This window comes from Manis javanica, chromosome 14 (genome assembly GCF_040802235.1).
Source record: "Manis javanica isolate MJ-LG chromosome 14, MJ_LKY, whole genome shotgun sequence".
NCBI lineage: Eukaryota > Metazoa > Chordata > Mammalia > Pholidota > Manidae > Manis > Manis javanica.
The window spans coordinates 91655709-91678312 of NC_133169.1; the positions used below are offsets into that span (position 1 = coordinate 91655709).

General features: G+C 41.3%; 1 protein-coding gene across 1 annotated transcript in view; it reads right to left on the bottom strand.

The window, feature by feature from the left end:
- Window positions 1-14625, bottom strand: part of LARS1 (leucyl-tRNA synthetase 1) — a 66199-nt gene extending 51574 nt beyond the window's left edge. Inside the window, exons 1-2 of the mRNA XM_073221911.1 lie at window positions 14460-14625; window positions 6622-6740 (exon numbers count right to left, since the gene is read on the bottom strand). Of these exons, the coding sequence (XP_073078012.1) occupies window positions 6622-6740; window positions 14460-14465 (125 nt within the window). The 5' untranslated portion in view covers window positions 14466-14625. The remainder of the gene's footprint in view (window positions 1-6621; window positions 6741-14459) is intronic.
- Window positions 14626-22604: the final 7979 nt, after the last annotated feature.

A 22604-nucleotide genomic window follows, 5' to 3' on the forward strand; every position in this document is an offset into this window, starting at 1 on the left:
TAAAGCCTGCAATGGCAATAAGTACACATCTCTCAATAGTCACCCTAAATGTAAATGGACTGAATGCACCAATCAAAAGACACAGAGTAATAGAATGGATAAAAAAGCAAGACCCATCTATATGCTGCTTACAAGAAACTCACCTCAAACCCAAAGACATGTACAGACTAAAAGCCAAGGGATGGAAAAACATATTTCAGGCAAACAACAGCGAGAAGAAAGCAGGGGTTGCAGTACTAATATCAGACAAAATAGACTTCAAAACAAAGAAAGTAACAAGAGATAAAGAAGGACACTACATAATGATAAAGGGCTCAGTCCAACAAGAAGATATAACCATTCTAAATATATATGCACCCAACACAGGAGCACCAGCAGCATATGTGAAACAAATACTAACAGAACTAAAGGGGGAAATAGACTGCAATGCATTCATCTTAGGAGACTTCAACACACCACTCACCCCAAAGGATAGATCCACCGGGCAGAAAATAAGTAAGGACACAGAGGCACTGAACAACACAGTAGAGCAGATGGACCTAATAGACATCTATAGAACTCTACATCCAAAAGCAACAGGATATACATTCTTCTCAAGTGCACATGGAACATTCTCCAGAATAGACCACATACAAGCCCACAAAAAGAGTCCCAGCAAAATCCAAAATATTGAAATTTTACCAACCAATTTTTCAGACCACAAAGGTGTAAAACTAGAAATAAATTCTACAAAGAAAACAAAAAGGCTCACAAACACACGGAGGCTTAACAACATGTCCTAAGTAATCAATGGATCAATGAACAAATTAAAATAGGGATCAAGGAATATATAGAAACAAATGACAACAACAACACTAAACCCCAACTTCTGTGGGACGCAGCGAAAGCAGTCTTAAGAGGAAAGTATATAGCGATCCAGGCACACTTGAAGAAGGAGAAACAATCCCAAATGAATAGCCTAACATCACAATTATCGAAACTGGAAAAAGAAGAACAAATGAGGCCTAAAGTCAGCAGAAGGAGGGACATAATAAAGATCAGAGAAGAAATAAACAAAATTGAGAAGAATAAAACAATAGCAAAAATCAACGAAACCAAGAGCTGGTTCTTTGAGAAAATAAACAAAATAGATAAGCCTCTAGCTAAACTTATTAAGACAAAAAGAGAATCAACACATATCAACAGAATCAGAAATGAGAACAGAAAAATCATGACAGACTCCACAGAAATACAAAGAATTATTAAAGACTACTATGAAAACCTATACGCCAACAAGCTGGAAAACATAGAAATGGACAACTTCCCAAAAAAACACAACCTTCCAAGACTGACCAAGGAAGAAACACGAAAGTTAAACAAACCAATTACGAGCAAAGAAATTGAAACGGTAATCAAAAAACTACCCAAGAACAAAACACCCAGGCCAGACGCACTTACCTCGGAATTTTATCAGACACACAGAGAAGACATAATACCCATTCTCCTTAAAGTTTTCCAAAAAATAGAGGAGGAGGGAATACTCCCAAACTCATTCTATGAAGCCAACATCACCCGAATACCAAAACCAGGCAAAGACCCCACCAAAGAAGAAAATTACAAACCAATATCCCTGATGAATGTAGATGCAAAAATACTTAATAAAATATTAGCAAACCGAATTCAAAAGCATATCAAAAGGATCATACACCATGACCAAGTGGGATTCATCCCAGGGATGCAAGGATGGTACAACATTCAAAAATCCATTAACATCATCCACCAGATCAACAAAAAGAAAGACAAAAACCACATGATCATCTCCATAGATGCTGAAAAAGCATTTGACAAAATTCAACATTAATTCATGATAAAAACTCTCAGCAAAATGGGAATAGAGGGCAAGTACCTCAACATAATAAAGGCCATATATGATAAACCCACCACCAACATTATACTGAACAGCGAGAAGCTGAAAGCTTTTCCTCTGAGATCAGGAACTAGACAGGGATGCCCACTCTCCCCACTGCTATTTAACATAGTACTGGAGGTCCTAGCCACGGCAATCAGACAAAACAAAGAAATAACAAGGAATCCAGATTGGTAAAGAAGAAGTTAAACTGTCACTATTTGCAGATGACATGATATTGTACATAAAAAACCCTAAAGACTCCACACCAAAACTACTATAACTGATATCGAATACAGCAAAGTTGCAGGATACAAAATTAACACACAGAAATCTGTAGCTTTCCTATACACTAACAATGAACTAATAGAAAGAGAAATCAGGAAAACAATTCCATTCACAATTGCATCAAAAAGAATAAAATACCTAGGAATAAATCTAACCACAGAAGTAAATGACCTATACTCTGAAAACTACAAGTCACTCTTAAGAGAAATTAAAGGGGACACTAACAAACGGAAACTCATCCAATGCTCCTGGCTAGGAAGAATCAGTATCATCAAAATGGCCATCCTGCCCAAAGCAATATACAGATTTGATGCAATCTCTATCAAATTACCAACAGCATTCTTCAATGAACTAGAACAAATAGTTCAAAAATTCATATGGAACCGTCAAAGACCCTGAATAGCCAACGCAATCCTGTGAAGGAAGAATAAAGTGAGGGGGATCTCGCTCTCCAACTTCAAGCTCTATTACAAAGCCACAGTAATCAAGACAATTTGGTACTGGCACAAGAACAGAGCCACAGACCAGTGGAACAGAATAGAGACTCCAGACATTAACCCAAACATATATGGCCAATTAATATTTGATAAAGGAGCCATGGACATACAATGGCGAAATGACAGTCTCTTCAACAGATGGTGCTGGCAAAACTGGACAGTTACATGTAGGAGAATGAAACTGGACCATTGTCTAACCCCATATAGAAAAGTAAATTCAAAATGGATCAAATACCTGAATATAAGTCATAAAACCATTAAACTCTTGGAAAAAAACATAGGCAAAAACCTCTTAGACATAAACATGAGTGACCTCTTCTTGAACATATCTCCCCGGGCAAGGAAAACAACAGCAAAAATGAACAAGTGGGACTATATTAAGCTGAAAAGCTTCTGTACAGCAAAAGACACCATCAATAGAACAAAAAGGAACCCTACAGTATGGGAGAATATATTCATAAATGACAGATCCAATAAAGGATTGACATCCAAAATACATAAAGAGCTCACACGCCTCAACAAACAAAAATCAAGTAATCCAATTAAAAAGTGGGCAGAGGAACTGAACACAGTTCTCCAAAAAAGAAATACAGATGGCCAACAGACACATGGAAAGATGCTCCACATCACTTGTCATCAGAGAAATGCAAATTAAAACCACAATGAGGTATCACCTCACACCAGTAAGGATGGCTACCATCCAAAAGACAAACAACAACAAATGTTCGCGAGGCTGTGGAGAAAGGGGAACCCTCCTACACTGCTGGTGGGAATGTAAATTAGTTTAATCACTGTGGAAAGCAGTATGGAGGTTCATCAAAATGCTCAAAACAGACTTACCATTTGACCCAGGAATTCCACTCCTAGGAATTTACCCTAAGAACGCAGCAATCAAGTTTGAGAAAGACAGATGCACCCCTATGTTTATCGCAGCACTATTTACAATATCCAAGAATTGGAAGCAACCTAAACGTCCATTGGTAGATGAATGGATAAAGAAGATGTGGTACATATACACAATGGAATACTACTCAGCCTTAAGAAGAGGGGAAATCCTACCATTTGCAGCAACATGGATGGACCTGGAGGGTATTATGCTCAGTGAAATAAGCCAAGTGGAGAAAGAGAAATACCAAATGATTTCACTCATCTGTGGAGTATAAGAACAAAGGAAAAACTGAAGGAACAAAACAGCAGCGGAATCACAGAACCCAAGAATGGACTAACAGGTACCAAAGGGAAAGGGACTAGGGAGGATGAGTGGGTAGGGAGGGATAAGGGGAGGGGGGAGAAGGGGGGTATTAAGATTAGCATGCATGGGGGGAGGGAGAAAGGGGAGGGCTGTGCAACACAGAGAAGACAAGTAGTGGTTCTACAACATTTTTTATCCTGATGGACAATGACTGTAAAGGGGTTTGTGGGGGTCACCTGGTATGAGTGAGAGCCTACTAAACATAATATTCTTCATGTAAGTGTAGATTAAAGATAACAAAAAAAGAAAAGAAAGAAAAGAAAGAAAAGGAAAGAAAAGAAAGGAAAGAAGAAAGAAAGAAAGAAAGAAAGAAAGAAAGAAAGAAAAAAAGAAAGAAAGAAAGAAAGAAAGAAAGAAAGAAAGAGAGAGAGAAAAAGAAAGAAAAAAAAAAAAAAAAAAAGAAAGAAAGAAAGAGAAAGAGAAAGAAAGAGAAAGAGAAAGAGAAAGAAAGAGAAAGAAAGAAAGAAAGGAAAGAAAGAAAGAAAGGAAAGAAAGAAAGAAAGGAAAGAAAGAAAGGAAGGAAAGAAAGAAAGGAAGGAAAGAAAGAAAGGAAGGAAAAAAAGAAAGGAAGGAAAGAAAGAAAGGAAGGAAAGAAAGAAAGGAAGGAAAGAAAGGAAGGAAGGAAAAAAAGGAAGGAAGAAAAGAAAGGAAGGAAGGAAAAAAAGGAAGAAGGGAAGGGAAGGGGAGGGGAGGGGAGGGGAGGGGAGGGGAGGGGAGGGGAGGGGAGGGGAGGGGAGGGGAGGGGAGGGGAGGGGAGGGAAGGGAGGCAGGCATTAATGCATGCCTTAAATATCTTTGATTTTGATCACTTAAAGGGTGTCAGATGATCAGCTATGGAGGTACACTTTTCTGATAATATTCCTTTCTCTTAAAAAAAAAAAAAGCAGTTCCTGTGTGGTGACCTCCAATGAGTTCTACACAATGGTATAAAGGGCATATCAAAGTGTGGGCAAAGGGTCTGTTTGTGTTTATACAGAGGATCAAAGCCTAATTTGGCTACCCAGAAAATGAACTAAGATACGATATGAAGAAGAACTTCCAACATCAGCACTCTCTGGAAGAGTCATACCAGAAGATGATCATCAAAAAACCTCAACAAAGATCCAGGCGATGCTGCAGTTGTAGCTGCATTCATCCCACCGGTTCCTGGACTTGCAATGGGAATGAAGAAGGAGATATCTAAGCTGGCCTGTGCTTTCAGTAAAACAACAAATTTGACTGGATCTATACTGTTGGAGCTCAATCAAGAATTAGGAGAAGTGCAAGTTGTAGCGCTCCAAAATCTTACAACTACAGACTATCTACTGTTAAAAGAACATATGGGATGTGAACAGTTCCCAGGAATGGGTTGTTTTAATTTGTCTGATTTCTCTCAGACTGTTCAAGTACAGCTGGACAATATCCATCATATCATAGACAAATTTTCACAAATGCCTAGGGTGCCTAACTGGTTTTCTTGGCTTCACTGGAGATGGCTGGTAATTATAGATCTGCTTTGGTTATGTAACTGTATTCCTATTATGTTAATGTCTTGCACAATTTAATTAGTAGTTTAAAACCTATACATGCTTAAGTTACTCTACAAGAAGATATATCAAAGAAATAATCAATCTTCCCATGTTTTCTTCCATCTGCTACCTCTATACCTTTTCTTCTTCCTTCCTAATTACAACCCTTAAATAGAATTCTTGCCTCATATCGAATTCACTGAGTATCATAATTCCTCCAAGTGGTAAAGATACCTCAAGACAAATGCTGGGCATAGAAGCCACAGGGCATAAATCTGCAAAGAAGTAAAAAGCTAACCTTTTCAAACAATATGGCTTCTCTCTCACTTACCAACTTTACATCTCCCTGTATGGCCCCGGAAGATGACCGGTTAGCCAGAGACGGGTAAGATTCCTCAAGGGAGGAACAACCTAACACAGGCACAGTCGCAGGGGGGCCATCAGGTTAGAAATTGGGGATCAACAGAGGTGAGGCTTAGAACCTCTCCCCCCCTGTTCTGAGAGAAATCTGCTGCATCTGTGGATGTTTTATTGTCCTTGTCTAGCTCGGATTAGCACATAGTCTACAGGCACACACCTGATCATCTACATTTGCTCTCTTACAACACTAAACTATGTTTTCCACCTTTATCTTGCATCTACCTACCACTTCAGCATTTTATTAAAAATAAAAATAATAATAATAATAAAGAGAGAAATGTGGTATCCACATATAAATCAAGTATAAAAATCAAACGAATATTCATATTTGAACTGACTGTTTATAGTTCATAATGCATGATCAAAACCGAAAGTTTCTGTGATGACTGCCCTTGTACTGTTCACCATGTAACTTATTCACCATATAAGAACTTGTTCACCATGTAAGAACTTGTTCGTTATGCTTCAGAAGATTGGAGACTGACGAGAATTAGGCTTGGGATGGATTAATGATTGTGCATTGAGCATTGAGTCCCCTATACAGAATTTTAATTGTTGTTAACAACCATTTGATCAATAATATGAGAGATGACCTCTCAAAAAAAAAAAAAAAAAAGAATTCCATAGGAAAGAGGATTCTAGTTTGAAATGCAGAAAGTGGAAGTCACCTCCTTCAGCCCATACTATCTGCCTCACCCTTTACACAGAGCAGTTTCTGTAGCCGATGGTTTTGGAAACACAATGTGTAGAACATCACAAACTATTACTCACCAAGCTGGCTTCTCTAAATCAGATGCATTGACCTCAAACACTTTCTCAGTATCCCATTTCTGCTGAATTTCTTTCTCAATCTTCTTCAAAAAGTCTACTTTTGCTGTTCCTTTTCTTTCCTATTGGACACAAAAGAGAATAATCCACTCTACACATCAATAGTCTTGCTTTCAAAAAAAGAAGAGAAACAAAAGGAATTGCATTCACATGGAACTGAGCTGTTTACTGATATATCAGTTTTTCCATGGTTATCCTGAAATTTAATGAACAAGATTAAAGATTCAAGTTATCACAATCTGTCCACTTCAAACATCAGAGAGACAGTTAAAGAATTATTTAAATACACAAAAAACTTTCAAATACTTCTTCAAAATTATATCCTACATGTAACACTGTTGTCAAATATTCCTATTTAGTGAAAATATACCAATACTTAGGAAAGTAAAGGATGGAGCAGTGCCTGCCTGCCTGCCGTGCTGCAATCACGACCACCAAAGAAGGACGCTGAGGCTCAACAGGTAGAGATCACGGCAAGACCAGCCGGCTGCAGGTTTTTTCCAAGGAAGCTGATGAAGAGCTCTCCAAAATGATTAGTAGATTATTCATACGAAATTAAAATGAAACAGAACGGCACACATGTCTGTAGTATACTAGATCTACCTGGCAACATTCCCATGGTCCCTCCAGCCATCCTCGGATGAAAACAAAAGGAAGGACCCGCAGGATGGTTCTAACTCTGATTAAAGCAGGAGGATCAGAAGTCCATTCTCTGCAACTCTGAACAGAATTAGCTCTCACGGCCAGTGTGCTGCAGCTGGAGCGGAACACGGCACCACGGGACAGGCCAGTGTGAAAACTGGGCATCAGTGGACCATACACAAATCTAGTTCTGCTTTGAAAACTTAATATTAAGTTTCTAGAATTTTACTTTCTGGTATAAAATACTCTGAACTGAAATTAAATTTTCCCCCTCTTCTTACGTGCTAACATTTCCAGATTCTGCAGCATTTTCAAATACGAAAATACCTGAGTTCTACTCATACTTTAACAACCTACCGGACAGGTGACCTTGCCAAGCCACCCGACTTGTGGGTCTCAGTCTCCTTTAATTATGCCTCCCTCCATCCTTTCACCCAAAAATTTAAAAAATACTTTTCTAGTCATATCACATAGTAGACTCTTAGCTTTTTTTTTTAATGGTTATACAAATTTGAAATGTTAAGCAAAGAGGAATTCTGTGCAATCAGAAACAAAACAAACTTACCACTATTTTTCCAATAATTAAACTTAAATATACCTCGTGTATTATATAATAAAATAACAGTATTAAAAGTAGGTGAGATTCAGTGTATATCTACCACTAAGCTGTCAACTCTGTTTTACTATATTCAGTTTTTTATATTTCAAGTCAAAGAATGGTTTATTATTTCTTTTTATTCTTTTTAAGCAAGCTTAATGCAGAAGAGAAGGGCAAGTCACAGAATAATGAAATGTCAGCTTACAAGGAGATTAAATGATGGATTAAAGGAAGAACCTTGCCATAAAGTCTGCGGGACAATGAAAAAGAATTCCAGAATTTGAAAAGTCATGGATATAGTTTCTTCAGTAACCAAAAGAAAATAAAAGTGACAATATTTTTGTTTCTATAAATCCTGAAAAGATCATAATTGCTGTGAGTGAAAATTTTATCAAAATATGTATCTGATCAAGTCAATGCCTCTTCAGAAGCTCTCCATGTTCTCAGGATCAAGACCATACTCTTAAACCTGACACTCAGGTGCCACCTGGTCTCATCTCTGCCAGAGCCTCCCTCCTGCCCTCCCCTCCATTCCCTCACCACTACCCCTCCAGGCCTAGTAAACCAGATGCATCTTCCAAGATAGGCCAAGACCCCTCTCTCACCTCTGGGCCTTTGTTCAAGTTACCCTCTTTGTCCTCATATCCCACCAATCTCGTGGCCTGGCTATCCCATCCTTCAGGTCTCAGCAAATCACCTGCCTTGTTTCCCCACGGGTCCAAGGGATGCCATTCTCAGTATGTTCCTGCCACTCTTGCCCCTATGACAGCACTTATCACACAGTGACATCAGCATCTGTCTGCCTTCCCCACAGGACTGTTAATTTGTTCATGGTGCGAACTGTGTCTTGTTTCTCATTATGTCCTCAATGTCTAGTGTAAAACAAACTCACAGCAAGTATTTGTTGAGTATTTCAAGATTTTAAAAGACAGCTGTTGCATACTGTGGCCAAAAAGAAGTAACATAGACTAGGAACTGCACTGCATTTTTGAATCAAGGCACTAAGCCATTTGGACTCTTTCCCAAGAATTTCAATGAAACTAAGTGTGCTTGCATAAGGTATTTCCTTTTCCAAGAAAGAATAAGGCCCAACACCTATTCACTCCCTTCCATGCCTGCTGCCAACCACCCTCATTTAGACCTTCAGTGCCTTTGCCCCCTTACTGTAAAACCCTCTTCTTGACAAGTAACCTGTAAGTTACAAATCTCTCTAAGCCTACACATGCTAAGCCCTGTGTTCAATTCTGACAGACAAGGAGAACCATTTGAAAGGAAGCTGTGGTTGCCCGGGCAATACCTGTTCCTTCCCTTCATCCTCGGCAACCAAAGCCCAGTCTCATTTACGTCAGTGCAGCAGAGGGGGTAAGGGTGCTCTGCTACATTTCTAGACGAATTGTCAGTTAGGTTGGAGCTATGTGACCAGGTTCTAGCAAAGGAGCTTTGTGCAGAACAAAATAAGTCATCCCTACCCTTAAAGCAGCCTGTGCAAACTAACAGCCGACAACCTGTAGGTAGAGGGGCTCTCAAAAATATTCTCTTTCAAAACCAGAAGGAAAAATTAACTTTTAGTTTAAAGAAAGATTTTCACATATAATATTAATGTTTGTCTTCATATCAACACAGTTGTAAAATATAATTTGTAATATTTTTTTACAGAGGAAGGGGCCCATGAAAACAAAAGTTATCTAAGGCCTCATGAAGCCTAGTTGAACCTCCAGTCACGGGTCATATGAAATCCCAGTTACCAAGTTGGGTTTTGAACTCCTGGCAGACAACAACTTTTAGAACTAGTATAGTCACCTGAACACAAAGTAGAATGGTATAGGCACAGAAATTACATTAACAAATATCTTTTGCTTAAAAACGACCATGTCACCCCATTTAAAAGAACATGAAAGCAAGTCTTCATAAATTACTTAGAACTATGTGTTTCTTTACACTGTACTGAGCATGCTAAATGAACAAAAGCTTTTCTTCGAGATTTCTGCTTCTCAGAAAAACTTGTTCCTCAAAACTTCAAAGGTCAATTGTAATGAAATCTGATATTGGCCCAGCACTAACTTGTTGTATAACCTTGAGCAAGTCACTTGATCGATCTGAGCCTCAAGTTCTTTACTAGTTATTCAATGAGACAATAGGTTATTTTAATAAATTAAAAGAATCCCCTAAAACTCAAGTGATCAAAAATAAAGAAAATAAAGCGAAATACTCCAGGTTTAAAAAAATGATTATTTAACAAGAACAGAGTTCCTCACCTTTGGCACTTGGACATTTTGTGCCAAATAAGTCTTTGTTTTCAGAGACTGTCTGTAAGATGTCCAGGAGCGCCCCTGGCTCCTACCCACTGGCTGCCAGGGGCACACCCCCACTCCCACCCCACCTCTCCGTTCTAACGACCCGAAGAGTCTCCAGACCAAAGTTCTCTGGGGGAAAAAATCCCCACCAGCAAAGAAACAGCGAACTAGATAAGAAACTCTTTCATATTTTCAGTCATGGTATTCTGCAGTTCTCAGAACCTGCATGACCATTAGCTAATTCGATCTTAACAACTCTAAGAAGGAGGCAGACCAGTGATTGTCATTCCCATGATGATGACGCTGAAGCTCGGAGATCATCTTGCCGCAAATGGTCAAGGTGGACAAAACCCTCATCTTCTGACTTCTTTTTCCATTTCTTCTCGGTACTCTGACTGTATCCTAGCTCCACCATTTACTAGCTGTAGAACCCTAGACAAGTTCCTTAACCTCCACTTCACACCTACCTATAAAATGGGAATAATAATTAGACCTACCTTGTATAATTATTATGAGGATTAAAAGAGAGAATACCCATGAAGGACTTAGCTTAGTGCCAGACCCATGGTAAATGCTCAATGATGTTACCCATTATCACAAAGACAACTAGACATCATTTGCTTTTTATTGGGTGTGAAAATGGCATTGTGGTTGTTTTAAGAGAACTTACCGTTATATCTTTAAAAAAAAAAAAAAAAAAAGAACTTACTAAAATATGTACAGCGCAGTACCCAGAATTTGCTTATAATGAATCCTGAGGGGTGGAGGGGAGGGTCCAGGAGAGGTATGTATGAAATAAGACTGGCCCCAAACTGTCAATGACTGAAGTTGGGTGATGGATGGTAAGTGGAAGTGTATACTACTACTATTACCACTACTTTGCTCACTACTTTAATATTCCAAGTGAAAAATTTAAAAACAATGTATTTGTCAGAAGTTGGCTCTTACCCTTATTATATCACATATCCAGGTCCCCTCTAAAAGTCTGATATGTAACAAAAAGGAATTAGAACTGTCAAAAACTCTATAAAATAAATACTCCAATGATATGAAGAAAATTAAATTGTTTTTTATGAATTCAATCATAAAATAAAATCTAATTTTCTATCTTACTAATTTGGTAAGATTTCCTTTAGAAAGAGAAATTTTTCCTTTTGTGAGGATGTTTGCAAAAAAAATTTCTCAATTAGTTTACAATTGGAAATAGTACAATGATCGAAGTCTGCCTCTTGGTACACTGATATCTTATTTTCTCCATCAATAAAACAGGGATAATAATAGCACCTACTTTTATAGGATAGTTCTACATGTAAATTATGTAAAATACCAATGCACAAAATAAGCAATCAATACATCTTATTGCTACTGTTACTTGTTTTTCCTAAAGGGAGTTCTTAATGGCATTTTTCAATAAAACTAACTTTAATGTCAGGGCAGTATCCTGACTGTTTAAAACTTCTAGGGAAGCCAAAAAGTGAATAAAGTAAAACAATAATATCTACCAAAAACACTGCCAGTTTCCTTATATATAACTTAAAAAGAAAAAAGAAAATGTATTAAGATCCTGCAAATTGAAAAGCCCATTTCTATTAACACCAACCAAAAAAAGAACCTGCAAATTCCATACTGGCTAAGGATACCACCAAGTTAGGATGGGGCTGGTGGGGAGGACTGAGCAGCTTCTAACAAAAGAAAAGCTCTGGGCCAGGAATCCGAAGGCATGGGTTTGCCTGGAAAGCAGTACATGGCATGGTGAGTGGGAAAGAAATCGATCTGAGTTCTGATCCACGTTCCTCATGTACTAGCTGTGGGAACTGGGGCCTGTTAGTGAGGCTCACTAAGCCTGGGTTTCTTCTTCTAACTACTGCAGATAAGAAAAGTGCCTACCTCGGATAGGTTAGTGGGAAGACGCAATGAGACAATGCAAATAACACAGTAAAAACAAAGCATAACACAGAAGAAATGTTAGTTACTGGTATTATTGGGCCTAACTCTGCTAGAATTCCAATCCCAATAATTCTTCAACTGCACTGGGACCTAATCTCATCTTTTTTCACTGATCCTCAGACCCATTCCCACCCCATGTCTTCACTTCTATCCCATAAGTCCATCTATATAATTACCCCTTTGCCTTTCTCTCCCTCATTCTTGCCTCCTACCCACCTGCTCTGCTCCTTTACCCAGGCAGCTGAAAATAGCAGGAGATAAACGCTCAACCATGCTGACTGGTCTCAATTTAAATTCATGGCCATTAACCTCAAGTGGTGTCCAACAAAACACCTAGATTCGGAAACTCAGTACTTACTCCTTCTCAAACTCAGACCAGTGCTTCCCTAACTTTACAGTGTACGCTGTCGAGTTCAGTAGCCACTAGCCACATGTGACTATTTCATTTTAAAGTCAATTATAAGTTCAATCTTTCAACAGCACTAGCCACAGCCACATGTGGCTACCAAAGTCAGTCAGCACAAGCATAGAACAGTCATCACCACAAAGTTCCACTGACAGCGATATCACTGACAATTGTTTCATACCTTCTCCTCTCTCCTCAAATATCTAACACTTTCTCTCCCATCCTTACTTTGGGCTGATAATCTTGGTTCCAAATTCAACGAGAAAACAGAGGCAAACAGAAAAATTCCAGCCTCCCTCACCACATCTACCTACCCACGTGACTCTATACCCACACATCCTGCCTTCTTTCCTGCTCCTGTATCTGAGCACAGTTCTACTTAACCCCTCCACTGACGCACCTGCTCTCACCCCATCTACTCTATCCAGGAGCGCCACTCCGGCGATCTTTCTCTTCTGCATCAATGTTTCCTTTCTACAAGACAATTCCCTTGACCATACAAACACTGTATAATCTCTCCTGCCTTGAGAAAAGAAAAAAAAAGGCCTCTTCTGACTTTCACCTATTACCCAACTCCCCTACCTTCTTTACTGAATTCCTCAAAAGAGATGTCCATGCTCATTATCTCCAGCGTCTCTTCCCACGCTTTCCTGAACCCTCTTCAATCTGCAAGGCCTTGTATGACCTGCCCCCTCCCACCCATCTACCCCCACCTCCACCACCCCCACCCCACCCCCCCCCCCCCACACACACACGCACACACGCACGCACACCTCGCTCTCCAGTGGACATACACCCCTCCTTGCCACACACACACACACACACACACCTCGCTCTCCAGTGGACATACATCCCTCCTTACAACACACACACACACACACACACACACACACACACACACACACCTCGCTCTCCAGTGGACATACATCCCTCCTTGCCACACACACACACACACACACACCTCGCTCTCCAGTGGACATACATCCCTCCTTGCCACACACACACACACACACACCTCACTCTCCAGTGGACATACACCCCTCCTTGCAACACACACGCACGCACACACACACACCTCACTCTCCAGTGGACATACATCCCTCCTTGCCACACACACACACACACACACACACACACACACACACCTCGCTCTCCAGTGGACATACATCCCTCCTTGCAACACACACGCGCACACACACACACACACACACACACACCTCACTCTCCAGTGGACATACATCCCTCCTTGCCACACACACGCACGCACACACACACACACACATACCTCGCTCTCCAGTGGACATACATCCCTCCTTGCAACACACACGCACACACACACACACACACACACACACCTCGCTCTCCAGTGGACATACATCCCTCCTTGCCACACACACACACACACACACACACACACACACACACACACACCTCACTCTCCAGTGGACATACATCCCTCCTTGCAACACACACGCACACACACACACACACACACACACGCGCGCGTGCGCACACGTGAACACCATGAATGCAGACGTTTTTGTCTGTTTTACAGGGAGGTGCTCAATAATTTCCCGTAGAAAGGACAATCAATGTTACACAGTCCTGTCTCTCCGGATCGGTCCTAGAAGCTCTGGTGAAATAACACACACATTAAACAGCCTGTAAAGTCAAAGCCATCAATCAGTCCCCGGCTCTTCTGCCGGCAAGAAAAGGCGCCTCCGCCAACAGCCTCGCCTTAAACGCGGGCAGCCGGCCGCCGCTTTCTCTTGAGACGGACTTTTCCCTTCAGAACCAGGAGCCGCCACACGAGCCCCGAGGTTCCGGCAAAAGCCGACGGCTCGGCCGGGTTCCAAGGCCCGGACGAGGCGACTCTCTCGCCGCCAACACTCACCGCCATGACGCCGCCGGCCCACTGCGCACACCCACGACAGCGACCCCGGCGACCCTCTCCCGGGGCGGTTATAACCTTCCCCCGTCTCCGGCAGCCGGGCCGCCCACGACACCGCGGCACAGCGCGCACACCTGACGAGGCACTCGCCGGCTCACTCACGACCCACGCCGCCTCACGCCTCCCACAGTCCGCCGGGAATTGTAGTTCCCAGGCCGCTAAAGCCCACGTCCAGCGGCCACCTTTTGACCACAATTCCCAGAGAACAACAGGCCACCGGAAGTCGACTCGTTAGGCCGCTCAGAGAGGGCACCGGTAGTAACGTCACTAGCAAGGTGAACCGCAAAGCCCACGATGCAGTTCGGGATCTCAGACTGCCGAGTGCGCGCCCTGGCGAAGGCGGAGTTTGGCCTTCAACCTTTGCACCGTGGAGCTGGGTTGGCTGGCTGTCGGGATGCCAGGATGCAAGGCTCGTTAGTCTTCAGTGACTGAGGTGCTAACTTTGGGTTGCCACTGTGCACAGATATTTACTATTGTCGGTGGCATTCAACATTTTACAATTTAGACATTTTATAGCCATTTATTAACAGTCTCCGGTGTTAAGCAAGAGGCTGGGCCCCAATGCCAAGCTCAGACTGTTCCCTCTGTGCTACCATGCAAGGCTGAGCTTGTCCTTGGCAGTAGTCACTAGCCACATGTGGCTATTTAAGTTCATTAACATAAAATGAAGTGTAAAATTCGGTTCTTCAGTCCTACCAGCCACTTTGCAAGTGCTCCACGGTGCACGTGGATGATGGTTACCACATGGTCAGACAGTGCACGTGTACAACCTTCCCATCATGGAGGAAAGATCTGAAAAATGCCGATCCAAAGCTTTCACTTTCTGGTCTTCACATTACTCTCACGTGGTTTGTTTATTAATCCAGTAAACAAGCATCTATAATGCACTTTGGGAGAAGGGGGTGTGCCCAGCCCAGAGTGTGTCTTCCTAAAGGACAAAGGGGGGAAAATTTTTAAGTAAAAATGTTCAAAATAAATTTTGAATTATATGTATATGTATATGTATTTACATTTTCAACAACTAATTTTGAAAAACAATTTTAATGATGACTAACAATGCTTGGCACAGGGTATGGGCTGAATAAAAATTCATTGGATGAAGGGAAGTTAAGAAGAACCCTTAGGCTATAGAGAACCTACCAGTGGCTTTTCTGCCTCTGGCCTTTACAACAGATACTCTTACCAGTCTAAAAGCTACTAACCATCTAGACATTGCTTTTTCATAGGCCAAGCCTACGTTAAATGTCCCCCTCCTAGAAGTTCCCTGAAGCACCCACTTTTTGCCTTCCCCTGAGAAATTTATCTTACTGAATTTTAATTGCCTGTTTATCTACAGACCTATGCTCCATAGCATCAGAGGCTGCCGAGCACAGGGTCTGGAACATAGTAGGTGCTTTATAAGTATTTGTTTAATGAATGAAAGAATCCTTATTCTTACAGCTCTTACAACTATGGTTATACTTTCCTGTTACGATTCTGCCTTCACCAGCACTATTTGTCATTTTGATTCATCAGCTTCCAATCCATAATTGTAATTATTCATACAACAAGTATCTGAGCACCTCCTATGAAATTGACATGGAGCTAGAATACAGTAGGGAACAAAACAGATGTTGTCCCTGTCCTCATAGATCTTACAGCCTAAAGGGCATGAGACATGAAAGAAGAAATTAAACAAGTAATTATGTTATTAACAAATCATGAAAAACTGACCTCCATGCCTCCAACTTCATCCTTTTTAATTTTCCTATTTAAGTGACCAATATTCTTTGTTTTAAAGGTCATTTGGATTCCATTCATTCAACAAAAATTTAGCTTCTACTATGTACAAGGCACTATCCTAGATGCTGGAGGTACAATGCTTGAACAAGACAGCATAGTCACCTCCATAGAGCTTACAGTGCAGTAGAAGAGGCAAGCGTTGAGGCAATGGGGGTGATGGGAGACCATGGAAGCAGGTTAAACAAGGAAACGACATGGTCTGTTTGTGTTTTCTAAAGAGCATTCTGAAGGAATGGAAGGAAGCAGAAGTGAAAGCAGGAGGCTGCTGCAATTGCCCAGGTGAGAAGCGATGGTGGTTCAGACTACGGGGATGGCAGTCAAGGTGGAGAGAGGCGAACAGACCCAAGAGAGATTTAGAAAATGAAATTTATTACAGCTTTTGGTAATATGGCTTTTTAATTGGGAATTGTATGTTCTTTGCTATGCCATGTGGAATACCCTCTCTAGAGAAATGAAATTAGAAAGATAGCATAGTAGATAAGAGCTCAGGGTCTGAATCAGACAGAGATCTTCATTTACTAGCTGGGTAACCTCAGGCAATTCAATTAACCACTCTGTAAAATAAAGGTAATAATAGTAAGTACATCAGAGGATTGCTATGAGGATTAAAGAAATAAGGTGTGAGTAAACTCTCTGTATATGCCTGGCATATAGTAAGCACTTTAAAATGTCAGCTATTTTTATTACTGTTCTAGGAAAATTGGTCTATAACATTAGTGTGATTAAAATAGAAAAAGCTTACCTGTGCCCCATAATCATCCCTTCCTTAGCCTAACCAAGCTATTTATTAGCATGTAATTGTGTGGTCTACCTTCTCAAACTGTCACACCGTATTGCACTCACTCTTCAAAACTCCACAACAGAACTCACTTCCTCTTTGTTTTTGTTTTTTTTTCCAAACTCACCCTGCCAGTCACTGGACTCAACTCAATTGAGTCAGCATTTCTAAATTTAGATCCATTAAGCAATAACTAGCTTGGGCTTTTCTGTGAGTCCCTTTGTGTTTGTTTTTCATGCACATTTACCTAACTTCCCTACCTACGAAGGAATTGTGCGCACTTCTGTGTTACTTCTGTTCCACAGGCTTGCGGCACTCAGTGAATATGGTTGTCACTTCCCTACACTATTAGACACCTTTTGTTTCTAGATTTTTTTTTCATACAATGGTGTTTTCCCTTTACTTTTATGCTTCCTGAATGGTAAGCAAATTTTTTCTAACGAGACAAACAATGAGTATAAAGATAAGAAAGAAGAATCCTTCTAGGACTTGGGCTTAGCTGATCCTGGGGTTGCTCTGAGTGCAGCCTCTGAGTTAATGGGCAGCAGAGGAAGAAAGTGAGCCGTGGTTGTGCTCCCAGGCTTTGGAGTAAGATGCCTGGATCTGAATTCAGCCTCTGGCTCCTGCTAGTTTTGTTCTTGGGGCTCTGGGTCCTCACATGTAAAACGTGGATGATAATACCTACCTCTTAGGTTTGCTGCGAGAATAAAACGAGCTACACCAAGCAAGGTGTTAGCCCAATGACTGCTTCATGGTAATTGCTCAAGAAATATTACACTAAAGAGACAGGAAGAAAGGGTGGATGGGGAATACTGGAGGCCAGTTTGATCATTGCTAGAGTCTGAATGTTTATGTGCCCCCCAATTCATATGCTGAAATCTAATATGGGACTGGAAGGAGGTGGGACCTTTGGGAGGTGCTTAGGTCAAAAGGAAGGAGCCCTCATGAATGGGATTAGCGCTCTTATAAAAGAGAGTCCATCCCCTTCTGCTTTCTGAGTATAAAAAGAGAAGCGTGACCCAAAAGAGGGCCCTCACCTGGCCATGCTGGCACCTGATCCCAGACTTCTAGCCTCCAGAACTATGAGAAATAAATTTCTTTGTTGTTTATAAGGCACCACCTTTTCTGTTATTGCAGACCAAAAGGACTAAGACAGTCTTTTAATTAATGGATAGACATGAGCTAGGAACAAGTAACCATGTTAATTAAGGAGACTTTTATATGTAGACAAATGTAAGCAAACTAGAGAACTTGCCCCGCTCAGGTACCAAATTTTTGAGAAACCCCTATTGCCTAGGTTTCTCCTAAATCTCAGAGATGTTTGTAATCCTCAGGAATTAGAAATCACTCACTCATGCTATGCCAGTCCAGACTCAGGGTCCACCAGCTTCAGCCTGCCACCTGTCAACATTCCACAAAGCATTGCCAGCCATGTCAGGGGCTCTTAAGGGCAATGTGACACCTGAGTCATCAAAACACTGCTTGTGGTTCCTGAATAGTTGACCTATCCAAACTGCCACCATTACTCCCATTACCAAAGGGTTGTTAAGAAATGGCGGGAAGGAAGGGTAGGAGGAAAGAAGGAAAGAAGGAAAAGATCAAAAATGAAAATAGGCAAAGACAACCAATCACAAATTACTGAAATTCCAATTTCAGTGACTGTATTTTTTCAATTTATTTTGTGCATTTATGTTTAAGATGCCTATTTTCACAGTATCAGTGAAACTAGACTGGTTTAAACTACATAAATTAGGGACACAACCATGGTCCTACTCATTTTTTTCTATTAATTGGCTGGGCTCCCAACATCTTAGTAGCCAGAAGTCAGCATCACCTTTTAAATCCTATTCCGTAACATGAGAGTGTGGGCTCTGGTGTCAGATTGTCTGGCTTTGAATCATGCACACCCTCAACCCCCCTAGCAGTTCAAACTAGGTGCGTGACTTTGGGGAAATCGCTCAACCTGCCTGGGCCTGTAACATGGTGATAACAATAGGGTTTATCTAGTAATATTGTTGTGATTATTATATGCATCATCCATTAATACTTATTGAATGTATATTACATACCAGGTTTTGTGCCCAGTGCTAAGAATGTGATGTGAACAAGGAAGACAAAATCCTTGACATAACGAAAGTTTATATTCTAGTTAGGACGGGGCAGAGAAGACAAATAAATGAAAAAGTCTAAGGCTATGAAAAACGTAATGAAGAGGACAAAACAGGATTATGTGATAGATAATAGCTAGAGGGCAGAAGTTGGTGTTCACTTATACAGGATGGTGAGGGAAGGTCTTCCCAAGGAGGTGATATTTGAGCTGACAAGAAAAATCAACAGATACATAGAAAAGAGTTCCAGGTAAAAGGACCAGCAGGTCAAAGTCCCTGAGGTGAGAAGGAGCTTGCAAGTCATCTGAGAAACCAGAGATGCTTTGTCCTCGCTCTTTTCTCAAACATCAAACACCCCCTCCTCACCTGCAACTGATGATTGCTTCTTGATTCACTGAAAACAACAGGAACAATCAGTCGAGAACTACATCTACCGTCATGTGCTTAATATGTGCTTTTTTCCCTACTTATCATCAACAGTCAGGGCTCCTTTAAGACCTACACATGTGCATGTACACTAAATTCCATTGTCTTTTCCTACTAAGAGATTTCATTACTGCAGTTGCCCACTATACCTCCCACATCATCAGATTTTCTTTCTCTGCTAGACCACAACCATCCACATTCAAACGTAGCTTCTAACCCAATACAAGCAGACAAACAAGAGAAAGGAAAACAGAACAGAACATAAACAAACCCTATCCTCTTTATCCCACAATACCTTTTAGTAACTTCCTTGCTATAATCCCCCATACAGAAAACTTCAAAAAAATGGTCACGCCATCTCTTATTTCTCTCCTCTATTTCCCTCCTGAACCTTTTTCCAATCAGGTGTTCACTGCCTCCAGTCGACGGAGTTGTCTAGGTTATCAGTGACCTCCATGCTGCCAAATCCATCAGTCAACTCCCCGTCTTCATCTTACATGATCCAAGAGCTACGTTTGACGCAGTTGAAAACTCCATCTTTTCTGAGACACATTTCTTCTCTCTCTGTCCCCCTCATGCCCTCTCAGTTTACTGGATGTTACTTATCTTCTTTCTACAGAGGGGAATGCCCTAATGGCCTTCCTTTCTAGATATATTCACTTCCTAGATAATCTTATCCAGGCCGATAGTTTTAAATGCAATTTACATGCTGATGAATCCCTAATTTTTAACACCAACCATTCAATCTCTCTTAGGAATTCTAGACACACAGACCTGTCTGCTTGGTATCTCCACTTGGATTCATATAGCAATTCTCTCTCAGGCCTAACAAATTACCACAAAATTTTTTAATGGCTTAAAACAACAATATCGTATAGTGCCTATCTTAGTTTCTGCAGGTTAGGAGTTCCGAACCATCCTGACTAGGTAGTCCTGAACCATCCTGACCGGGTAGTCCTGGCTTGGGGCTTTCATGAGTCTGCAGCTGCAGCTGGATGTCGGTCAAGGTTGGTCATCTGAAGGTCAGACTCGGGCTGGAAGATCTGCTTCTAACATGGCTCACTCCCAAGGCCAGAAAGTCAGCTCTGCCTATTGGTAAGAGGTCTCAGTGTCCCTCAGTGTGCGCCTCTCCACAAGGCTGACTGTCTTGTGCCATGGTGACTGGCCTTCCCCAGAACAAGAGAGCCCATGTAGATGGAACTACACTTTTTATGACCTACACTTGGAAGTCAGTGATTGTCACTTCTAGTATATTCTATTGGTCACACAGACAAGCCCTGATGCAGTGTGGGAGGAAAGTACACATGGATATGAATACTAGGAGCTGGCTACAGTGTCTAATAGCCTAGACAATGTCTCATATCCAATGAATGTCTGACAATGAATCTAGAATCTACCAGCCATTCTCTAGATCTGCTCCTCCCCCATTTTCCCCATCTCAGGCAGGTACTCAGGCCAAACACCTTAGTGTTATCCTTGTCCTGCCTGTGGGCAAGACCGTAAAACTTGTTGACTTTACCTTCAAAATAGATCCCGAATCCGGCTTCTTCTTACCATCTCTCCCACTGCTACTCTACTCAAACCACCGTCATTCCTTGCTTAGATCATCCTTCCTAACTGGTTTCCTGCTTCCGCTTTTGTCTCCTCCAGTCTGATGACTGAAAGGCAGCCACAGCGGTCCTGTTTTTAAAAAATAAATAAATAAGATCATTTTATTCCTGTGCTTAAAACCATTCCAGCCTTACTCAGAATAAAAATTTCAAAGCCCTTACCATGACCCACAAAGTCCTCTGTGATCTGAACTCTATGGACCTCTCTAACCCTCCGATGTCGCTTTGCTCCTGGCTCACTCTCATGCAGACCCATTGCTTCCCACTTCCCTAAACGTGCCTGCTCGCTCCTGCCCCAGGGCCTTTACACTTCCATTGAAAGCTCTTCTCAACATCCACACGACCAACACCCTTACTACCTCCAGACCACCGCTCAGAGAGGACTTTGAGCTTCCCCCGTCACTCTCTAGCCCCTCACTTTGCCTTATTTTTCTTTATAGAATATATTCCACCCGACATATTATATGGTCGTTTATTTCTCATCATTTTCCTACTAAAGTAGATCTCCAAGAGAATGCCTATTTTCTTCACTGCTATATCCCCAGGGCCTGTAATAGTGCTTTTCACATGATAGGTTTGCAATCGATATTTTTTGAAGAAAGAAAGGCTGAATGCAGGAACTGAAAGAGGCTGATCTGTGCAGAATTGCTTGGCAGAGTGCCTGGCACACAAGGAGCATGAGCTGGTATTATGTGATGCATCCGAATCCCAAGTGACTTATTCAATCCCAAGAAGAGAGGGCAGTTCCCTTCCAACATCAGAGGGCTAACCAGAAGGGGGTCTGTGGGTTGGTCTATCTATGATTGCTGCTTTCGGCTGAAAAAAAAAATTCCTACTGGTGTGGATCTTTGCACATTTCTCGTCAATGCTTTTCTAATCTGTAAGGATGTCAGACCTGAGTCCCCACACAGATCCCATGGGAACCCACGAAGCTCTTAGAAAATGGGGCAAGGACTATTTCTGGTGTGTGCATGCCCAAATCATTTCTCCCTGTGGACACTGCTCTGAATGTGAGGAGCAAATTTTTTTTAATTGAGATACTTGTAGAGTCATATGCAGTTGTAAGAAATAATTTAGAGAGAATTTCTGTACACTTTTCCCAATTTTCCCTAATGGGAACATTTGTAAAACTACAGTATAATATCATAATCAGAATGTTGACGTTGATACAAATTTTAGTTGTACTCATTTGTGCATGTTTGTATGTGTATAAGTATATATATAAATTAAACTCCATATAAAGTTATCTCCCCTGTATTTCCTGTGTTCACCCCCACAGTCAAGATACAGAAGAATACAGTCAAGGATCCCTCATGTGCCCTTTAATAACTACACCCACTTTCCCTCTATGTCCCCATCTCTGTCCTCCCCTACAAAAATGTTG